General features: G+C 42.5%; 1 gene segment (V, D, J or C); it reads left to right on the top strand.

Annotated features, from left to right (window-relative positions):
* Nucleotides 1-237: 237 nt before the first annotated feature.
* Nucleotides 238-10,584, top strand: LOC134615318 (immunoglobulin kappa variable 3-15-like). The segment is given in 2 exon segments: nucleotides 238-330; nucleotides 10,233-10,584. Coding segments are annotated over 2 exon segments (390 nt in total).
* The last annotated feature ends 354 nt before the right edge of the window (nucleotides 10,585-10,938 follow it).

Consider the following 10,938-nt stretch of genomic DNA (forward strand, 5'->3'; position numbering starts at 1 on the left):
CCCTGTTTCTCTTGAACAATATAATAACATTTTAAGGTTTGTTTACATTTAGTTTTGATCAGATCGTGTACAATTGCCTCCATCCTAAAGGGCTTCACTGAGTGAGTCATGGTGTTGGGGCCTTGAAAGTTTGGTAGAAGTGTATATCATATTCACACTATGTATATTGGTAATGTATTTTATGCTGTCTGTCATTTCCTTCTGCTCTGTGATGGTATAAACGGCCCATTCTGCAGTCAGTGGTTCAGTGATCTGTATCAGACCAGTGAGCAGGGATCAGGATGATTTCACACAGCTGTTTGCTGACTATATTCATAATCTGGATTCATGGTGAGAGATAGCGTCTGGTATAAACTGATAAGAAGTAATTAATACAATGTTATTATTTATATTTTACTATGAACACATCCATATGTAACCGTAGTTAAAGGGACACTTTAGGCATCAAAAGATTTTAGCTTAATAAAGCAGTTTTAGTATATTGATAACAGTCTCACTGCTCAATTCTCTGCCTTTTAGGAGTTACATCACTTTTGTTTCTTTCCATTCTGGCCTAGCCTCAACTCCCCTAAATGTGACTGACACAGCCTGCATGAAACCATTTGTTTTATTTTCAACCAGACCTTGCACTCTGTTAAATGAACTTTAATCACACGCAGGATGCTCCTGCAGGCTCTATCAGACTTTTAACAAAGCAGGAGTGTGGCAGACTTAGTCCTGCTCCGTTCAGTTATCCATACTCCCCTTTTTCATTTGAGGAATGGATGATATGTGGTCCACCTTTTATATCCCCCGAATACTGACTACCCCGGCTTGTTAACTTCAAAAGAGCAATTAACCAGCAAGTGCTTTCCCTGGGTGGGCACCATTCGTATAACTGAGTACACATGCTCTAGTGAATTGCAGCCATTTTGTCTCCTGAATGCAGGCATCGGTACATGGTCGTCGAATGCATAGAACTCTCTTTGGCTACGCGATTTCGCGTACCCCGTGGAAAACTGTACTGCTGCCCATTCAGCTCCCAGACAAGTTAGGAGAATGCAGTTCGGGAGAAAGGGACTACCAACTGGGGGGAGCATTTGTCCGTTTTCGCACAGGAACTCTCGAAAAATGGACCGGCCGTTGACTTTTTTCCTCTGGCACTATTTTGGGCTACCACCTCGTGGCCGGCTGGTCAGAACTCTACCCGAATTCTGTTCTACCAAATAGACCTGAGCACTATTTGGACAACTTGGGTGCTCAGATCCGGGCTATTCAGGAATGTAAGACTTATGGGATTCCTGTGTATTCTGCTTGTATTTTGGGATGTTTTATGTATTTTATGTATGATTCCCTGTAACTGAGAAATAATTGAGTTACCAGTCTTTGACTCAGTTATCTCCCAGACGTAGGGATGCCTGGGAGAGGTTTTTGTTGTGTTGAATGGAGATCCTATGCTGGGGGTCTGTGCATAAAAGGCCGAGTGTGGCATAGTAAAACTCAGTTGTACTCCCAGAACTGTGTGTCGTCCAGTTTTTGGGGAGGAGGAGAGCTATTCGAGTTTCAGCGCCTTGTTCCTGATTTCCAGTTAACACGGGTCCAGCGGAGGAAAGTCCTGGTCAGGACTAGTGTTCTGCTACAAGGAGAAAATACATTATAACTTAGACTGTGCAATAAAGGAAGTTTAAACATTAGAACTCTGTTTACAGGAAGTGTTTAGGAAGGCTGTGTCAGTCAGATGTAGGGAGGTGTGACTAGGGCTGTATAAACAAAATGATTTAATTCCTAAATGGCAGAGAATTCAGCACTGAGACTGCAGGGGCATGATCGATACACAATAACGACTTCATTAAGGTAATGTGCCTATAGTGCCCCTTTATCTGTAGATATGTGCTCTGCAATCATAAATGTTGCATCATTCTATATAAAGTACATGGAAATAAATAATAAAACCTGGGGTTGTATATTCCTGCATGTACAGTTTAGCAACTGTAATTTTGCTGCTGAAATGAAAATTCACATTAGATTATTTATTTCTGAACCCCATTTGAAAAAATAATAGCTATCCCTCTTTTTTTTTTTTTATTCATCAAGGATGCATGGATCACATCCTCATATAATTTATATCCCCATCTAATCGTATCTGTCTTTTCCAATGAGATTCTTATAAAAGAGCAATATCAATACCTTCCTTTTTAAACAAATCATATACAAGGTTTCTTTTATGTGGAGTATTTAGCCCCTGCACATTCATTGAAATACACCTCAGAACTGCCTCTCTCCCTCATCTCCCACTCTTATGAGCCCAGCCTTCTTCTCAGACAAAACATGAACAACACTTAAAATATACACATACCCCCTATATACATAATTGAGGATTCCCTTCTTACAACATCTAAAGTGCTCAGTCACTCTACAGCTGAGACCTGAGACACTCATGCTCTGGCTGTGAAAAGTTGTGAAGTGACAAACTACAGGACCGGGGCTGTGACTCTGAGGACTGATCTGATTCTGATTTCAGTTTGCTTTAATCTGCAATGCCTTGTGTAGATCTACAATCTTGTCCCTGACATCCTTGGACAGCTCTTTGGTCTTGACCATGGTGGAGAGTTTGGAATCTGATTGATTGCTTTTGTGGACAGGTGTCTCCCTTTAAGAGAGTGCTCCTAATCTCAGCTCGTTACCTGTATAAAAGACACATGGGAGCCAGAAATCTTGCTGATTGATAGGGAATCAAATACTTATTTCACTCATTGACAAGCAATACATTTTATAACTTTTTTGACATGCATTTTTCTGGATTTTTTGTTTTTTGTTTTTGTTATTCTGTCTCTCACTGTTAAAATTACCATTAAAAATATAGACTGATCATTTCTTTGTCAGTGGACAAACATTCAAAATCAGCAGGGATACTTTGTTCCCTCACTGTAGATAGATAGATATACAGACAGACAGATAGACACAGATAGATAGATAGATAGATAGTATTGCATTGTTTAATTTATAGGGAGGAGTAAAATTCAAACTTTGCCAGCTGCCACTGGTAGCACTCATATCAGTATATATTAGTTGTATCAAATGAGATTTAAGGGCATAAATAATTTTATAGCTATTAGAGATACATGTAAGTATATCTAATTTTTACTTCTTCTTTCAACATGCACTATAAGAGGATATGTCCCCTTAGGGGATGTCTTTGAAATATCGACCTAGACTCCACAGTGGCAGTGCCACTTTAAGAATTACTGGAAAGGGAAAACCTTTTTTTTCCTAAACATCACATTATTACTGATGTACCGAACTGTTCGCTGGCGAATAGTTCCTGGCGAACATAGCGTGTTCGCGTTCGCCGCCACGGGCGAACACATGCGCGGTTCGACCGCCCCCTATTCATCATCATTGAGCAAACTTTGACCCTGTGCCTCACGGTCAGCACACACATTCCAGCAAACTAGCAGCAGACCCTCCCTTCCAGACCCTTCCACCTCCCTCCCAGCATCCATTTTAGATTCATTCTGAAGCTGCATTCTTAGTGAGAGGAGGGAAAGTGTAGCTGCTGCTGATTAGATAGGGAAATTGATAGCTAGGCTAGGGTATTCAGTGTCCACTACAGTCCTGAAGGACTCATCTGATTTCTGCTGTAAGAACAGCACCCCAAAAAGCCCCTTTTAGGGCTAGAACATCAGTCTGCTTTTTTTTTTCTGTGTAATGTAATTGCTGTTGCCTGCCTGCCAGCTTCTGTGTCAGGCTCACAGTGGATACTGTGCCCATTTACCCAGTGCCACCACTCATATCTGGTGTCACACTAGCTTAAGCTTGACATTTAAAAATACATTTTCTTTTTCACTGTAATAGATTGAAGAGCAGTTAGTTTTCTGCAAGCGTCTGGGTGTCAGGCTTTCAGCGTGTACTCTGCCAATCTCTGCCAGTGTACTTTGCCACTCATATCTGGTGTGACTATAGCGTGCCTTTAAAACCAAAAAAAGTTTTTCACTGTAAGCTAATAGCAGTTAGTTTTCTGCAAGCGTCTGGGTGTCAAGCCTTCAGCGTGTACTCTGCCAATCTCTGCCAGTGTACTTTGCCACTCATATCTGGTGTGACTATAGTGTGCCTTTAAAACCAAAAAAAGTTTTTCACTGTAAGCTAATAGCAGTCAGTGTCCTTAAAGCGGGTGTCAGGCCTTCAGCGTGTGCTCTGCCAACCTCTGCCAGTGTACTTTGCCACTCATATCTGGTGTCTCTATAGCGTTCCTTTAAAAACAAAAAACGTTTTTCACTGTAAGCTAATAGCAGTTAGTTGTCTGCCAGCTTCTGTGTCAGGCTCACAGTGGATACTGTGCCCATTTGCCCAGTGCCACCACTCATATCTGTTGTCACAATAGCTTAATCTTGACATTTAAAAACAAAAAACTTTTTTCACTGTAATAGATTGAATAGCAGTTAGTTGTCTTCAAGCGGGTGTGTCAGGCCTACAGCGTGTACTCTGCCAACCTCTGCCACTGCACAGTGCCACTCATATCTGGTCTATGTCTCAGGCAGGCAGCATTACACACATGGACGTACGGTGTGATGATGATGTTGTACCCGCTGCTGCTTCCTTTGCTGAGTTGTCAGATACAAGTGAAGCGGTTGATGATGACGATGCGTCCATGGATGTCACGTGGGTGCCCGCTCGGCAAGAAGAAGAACAGGAGGAAAGGTCAGATGGGGAGTCAGAGAGGAGGAGGAGGAGACGAGTTGGAAGCAGGGGGAGGTCGTCGCAAGGAGCTAGTGGCACAGTCAGACAGCATGCATCGGCACCCGTGGTCAGCCCGACAGCACGCCAATCAACGCATGCTGTGTCCACCACCAGAATGCCGTCATTGCAGAGCTCAGCAGTGTGGCCTTTTTTTTGTTTGTCTGCCTCTGACAACAGCGATGCCATTTGCAACCTGTGCCAAAAGAAACTGAGTTGTGGGAAGTCCAACACCCACCTAGGTACAACTGCTTTGCGTAGGCACATGATTGCACATCACAAACGCCTATGGGATCAACACATGAGTACAAGCAGCACACAAACTCAAAGCCGCCATCCTCCTCCTGGTCCAGCATCTTCAGCCACGTCAACCACTGCTGTCCTCCTTGCCCCCTCTCAACCATCCGCCACTCCGTCTCTCGCCTTGAGCAGTTCCCGCTCATCTGCCCACAGTCAGGTGTCTGTCAAGGACATGTTTGAGCGTAAGAAGCCAATGTCAGAAAGTCACCCCCTTGCCCAGCGTCTGACAGCTGGCTTGTCCGAACTATTAGCCCGACAGTTTTTGTTTCTTTTTTTTATTCTTTATTTTTGCAGGAGAAGGACATACAGCCAGACAACTACTTTTAATGATTGGAGTGTCTAATAAAGGATTTTAACTACCATCACAGCCTCAAGCCTCTATATATCGAGATGCCAATACCGTTCAGAGCAGACTAAATTGCTCTACTCTTGTGAGTGTTTTGATTTATAATTCCAGTATTTTAATTCTATGCATATTGCCCTATGAGTTTTTTTCTGTTTTCTTTGAGTATATCACTGAAGTGCTAACAGAAGCAACCACAAAACTTTTAAAAGTGAGTTTATTTTTCATTTAGCACTTATGTGTTTTGACACTAATGCACTTTTAAGATATCACATATGTATGTGATATTCACATCACTTAATTTGATCTGTAGTGTTTAAAGGGAAACTCCAGTGCCAGGAAAACGATCCGTTTTCCTGGCACTGGAGGGTCCCTCTCCCTCCCACCCCCCAATCCCCAGTTGCTGAAGGGGTGAAAACCCCTTCAGTGACTTACCAGGGGCAGCGACAGGTCCCACGTCGCTGCTTCCTCCTCCCCCGCCGCTCCTCCTTCTACTTACGTCGGCCGGTGGGCGAGACTGATCTCGCCCGCCGGCCGAGGAGACCTAATGCGCATGCGCGGCAATGCCGCGCATGCGCATTAGCGCACCCCATAGGAAAGCATTGAAAATGAATTTCAATGCTTCCCTATGGGGAATAGAGCGACGCTGGAGGTCCTCACACAGCGTGAGGACGTCCAGCGACGCTCTAGCACAGAAAACCTGTAATAGACAGCCACTAGGGGAGGACTTAACCCTGCAAGGTAATTATTGCAGATTAAAAAAAACTGCAATAATTACACTTGCAGGGTTAAGGGTAGTGGGAGTTGGCACCCAGACCACTCCAATGAGCAGAAGTGGTCTGGGTGCCTGGAGTGTCCCTTTAAGCACAGTGCACTTTATATAACCTTTTGAAAATGTATTATTGTTATTTAATATTTGTGTGAAAATTATTCACTAATATTGTTGATGGTCTTAAAGGCACAGCGCACTTTATTTTTGGTTTTTGCAATTTATGTGAGAGGAGCTTTTTCACGATTTATAGTGCTGCTTTATATTTATATTGTACTGTACACATTAGTTTTAGCGCCATTTTTACTTGTCTTTTGGTACCTTTAAAAAATCATAACAGCAGGCGTGTGGTGCCCCAATAGCATTCCTCACGCTGATCATCAACATTTTTAACAATGGGGTTTTCATAAATCCGTGCACATTTTTTAGTTATTTATGTCGAGATTGTCCACGTTTACACATTACACTGAGTATACAATTAAAATGTGGTCCTAGTTTAGCTGAGCAGGTCTAACGAAACCTTGGCGGCACAATGCGTTATAAACTTGAATAGAAAACATCTTTAAGCCAACTATGTTTTCACTAAGCTTAGTGAATAACTAACATTAACGAGTCGGATTAAACGCACTCTGCACTCGAGGTATGATCTGTTTAAATGACCCCACTCTGGGCCCTAAATGGTAAAACGTTTCACATGGGTATACGAAAGGTACACATGGCAATTAAAATCAGAAAATATGTAAAACAATTTTAGATATACTGGAAATTAGTACACCAATACGATTAAGCACGTTGATTAATAAAATAAAGAAATGTTAATCTATCAAAGCGGCTTGAGAAAATATACGTGTAAAAAGATACAAAAATATCAAAATCTGCTTATAAAAAAGAAATACTGCCTTAAAATTCAAAATGCAAGTATGAATATTAGCACGCACAAGCTATCTACCAAATGTGAAAACTATTATTTAGCTTTTCTGGCAACTAAAAGTAACATACTACAGAGTTTACTATATTCAGTGCAATATCTAAAGGAAGTACTGGCTAAAAAATTCAATGCAAAACTAGCAAAGTTGTAAAAAACTGTATTAAGTCGGTTGTTTTCTTTTTATCTGGTGAATAAAATGTTTCTACATTATATCACACAGCTATTTGTCGTCTTTAAAAAATTCTTCTTGTGGTTTTGTCTTTCTGTACTTTCAGGATTAATGTTTGCACGTTTTTTTTGCGAATTTGCCAGGAATCTATTTTTGAAGTTGTTCCCCTCCTCTTGACACGATCAATGACCTGAGAGTCTCCGTAAGCAGGGTTGACCTTTTAGTCCCGTTTTCCATTGAAGTTGCGCATGATGTCCCAGCTAGGTTTCTAGGGACAAATGTTGGAGCCTCGGCGTTGCCCCAATATGGAGGGAGCGTGGAGTTTGTTGGAGGCTTCGATGTGAGTAGCGAGTCCGGGGGGAGACCCAGTTGCCCCAGGATTCCCTCTGCCTCCTGCATGTTGCGTACGGTATGCCTGGCGTACGCATGGCGACTTCTCGCTTCAGTAGTTAGGACACGCCCCCCCTAGCCCGCCAGCTTTTACCATACAAGCTGGTGGAGTCTGAGGCGTTCAAAAAATTTGTAGCTATTGGGACACCGCAGTGGAAGGTACCAGGCCAAAATTTCTTTGCACAAAAGGCAATCCCCAACCTGTACTCGATTGTGCAAAAGGAAGTAATGGCATGTCTGGCACAAGTGTTGGGGCAAGGGTCCATCTGACCACTGATACCTGGTCTGCAAAGCATCGTCAGGGCAGGTATATCACCTACACTGCGCATTGGGTAAACCTGCTGATGGCTGCCAAGCATGGAATGCGTGGCTCTGCAGAGGAGTTTGTGACACCGCCACAACGTGCAGGCAGGCCTGCTGCCACCTCCTCTACTCCTCCTACTCCATCCTCTTCCATAACCTCCTCGGCTGAGTCCTCTTCTGCTGCTGCGTCTTGCTCCACATCAACGGCACCCCCCCAGCTCCCCAGGTACTATTCCACATCCCTATTCTGCTCTGTGTCAGTGTGTATCATGGTCTCTGAGGACAGGTGTCAATCCATATCTGCCAAGTGACCCTATGTAGGGGGAACAGTCCCTATTCTGCTCTGTGTCAGTGTGTATCAGGGTCTCTGAGGACAGGTGTCAATCCATATGTCAGGTGTCAATCCATATCCATTGTGATTTAGGAATGCTAGGTGATTTCTGCCCTTTATGGATTAAAACCAGACTCTGCATCAACTGTGTAATTTTCCATGGGAGTTTTGCCATGGATCCCCCTCCGGCATGCCACAGTCCAGGTGTTAGTCCCCTTAAAACAACTTTTCCATCACTTTTGTGGCCAGAAAGAGTCCCTGTGGGTTTTAGAATTCGCCTGCCCATTGAAGTCAATGGTGGTTCGCCCGGTTCGCCGGTTCGCGAGCATTTGCGGAAGTTCCCGTTCGCCGTTCGCGAACCGAAAATTTTGTGTTACCGACATCACTACACATTATTGGTGTCCAATGAGGACCTTAAAATACTGGGCTAATATGTAGATGTATCTCCAATATAACAATTGACTTAAAGGGACACTCCAGGCACCCAGACCACTTCTGCTCATTGGAGTGGTCTGGGTGCCAACTCCCACTACCCTTAACCCTGCAAGTGTAATTATTGCAGTTTTTCATAAACTGCAATATTTACATTGCAGGGTTAACTCCACCTCTAGTGGCTGTCTACTAGACAGCCACTAGAGGTCACTTCCTGGGTTTTAGCACAGGTTTCCTGTGTTAGAGCATCGCTGGACGTCCTCACGCTGTGTGAGGACCTCCAGCGTCGCTCAAAACCCCATAGGAAAGCATTGAAATGATTTTTCAATGCTTTCCTATGGGGAGACGTAATGCGCATGCGCGGCATTTCCACGCATGCGCATTATGTCTCCTCGGCCGGTGAGCAAGATTAGTCTCGCCCACCGGCCGACGTAATCATTAGGAGGAGCGTCACGGAGGCGAAGACAGCGGTGAGGGACATCGCCGCTGTCCCAGGTAAGTGACTGAAGGGGTTTTCACCCCTTCAGTAACCGGGGATTGGTGGGTGGGAGGGAGAGGGACCCTCCAGTGCCAGAAAAACTGATCGTTTTTCTGGCACTGGAGTTTCCCTTTAAAGGAGAAACTAACATTTGAAAAAAATAAAGAATCATATATATATATATATATATATATATATATATATATATATATATATATATAGAAGGCGTATGCCTGAAGTTGTGGGAGGGATTTAAAGCCTATATAACCCTGTAAACCCTTGCTTACCTGTCTTCGTCGATTCCGGAAATTCCCCTCCCACCGCACCCTCTTTTCATATCAATATTTCCGGGTGGGCCCTCTTTTTACTGGCCAAACCTCTCGTCGGTTTCGGCACACCTCAGCCGACTTGTGTTTATCAAAACTACCCTCACTTTAAGTGTACGCCCCCTTTCATAATCCTGTACACAAATATATATATATATATATATATGAACATCTTCCAAAACCTATGAGTGTTCATGAAAATAATAGACAAAGTAACAAATTCTTAAAATCCACAAATTCTTTTTTCAAGCTAATTACTGGAAAAGGAAAAGGAAATTACGGATTCAGTAAAATAGTTTATATGAAACAAACTCACTGTATATTGTTACTGTACATTGTATTGCTATGTATGTTGTTAATATATTGTATTCTGTCTGAAAGGAGCTGATTTCCATATATCACCCATGTAAATCCTGCCACGTGGGGGCATTTCCTTCTGCTCTGTGATGGTATAAATGGCCCATTCTGCAGTCAGTGGTCTGGATTCATGGTGAGAGATAGCGTCTGGTATAAACTGATAAGAAGTAATTAATACAATTTTATTATTTATATTTTACTATGAACAGATCCATGTGTGAATGGAAATACATGATACACTTACCATAAATGTTACATCTAATAACGGACAGTATGTGGAACGGATGACTTTGCTTAGTGTTATATTCTGCCTGCTATTTTGCTACAAATGATAAAACATACACATATAAAACTAAGGTGGAAATGTAATAATTATTTTCTTCTTATTCTCAGGATCCTATGGACAGATTGTGATGACTCACACTCCAAAGTCAGTTACTGTGTCACCAGGAGAAACTGTCACCATGACATGTACATCTAGTACTAATATAGGCAGCGCACTAGCCTGGTACCAACAGAAACCAGGACAACCTCCCAAGCTTCTTATCTATGCTGCAAGCAGCAGACAGACTGGGATCCCAGCCCGGTTCAGTGGCAGTGGGTCTGGAACCAGTTTCACTTTAACAATCGGTGGAGTGTTAGCAGAAGATGCAGCAGATTATTACTGTCAGCAGTATAGCAGCTACCCTCTCACAGTGATACAGAGCCGTACAAAAACCTTCCTCTTTCACTGAGCTTGGTCTCGTATCAGACTCTAACATCTGGTTTGTTATTTTGTTATACTCTTGTGTTTTATGGCTTACTATTTACACTGCATAGACCTTTAACTATAATGATGTAGTTTATTGCTGTAATAGACATTTAATTTATGCTTTAAGTGCTAAACACGTAAAGGAACGTTTAAACAAAAAAATGAAAGCATTTATAACATTTATCACATGTAGAACACAATACAATCATACAAAGTAATATCTTAGGGAAAAACAAACGCATACGAGATTTAAATGATTTTTTTTATTTCTTAAATAATAAGGAAGACAAGGTATCTCTTTTTCTTTTTCAGAAAATCCACCAAACTGACAGTGGCAGAAAAATGAGT

The sequence above is a fragment of the Pelobates fuscus genome, chromosome 6 (assembly GCF_036172605.1).
Source record: "Pelobates fuscus isolate aPelFus1 chromosome 6, aPelFus1.pri, whole genome shotgun sequence".
In the NCBI taxonomy this organism is placed as follows: domain Eukaryota; kingdom Metazoa; phylum Chordata; class Amphibia; order Anura; family Pelobatidae; genus Pelobates; species Pelobates fuscus.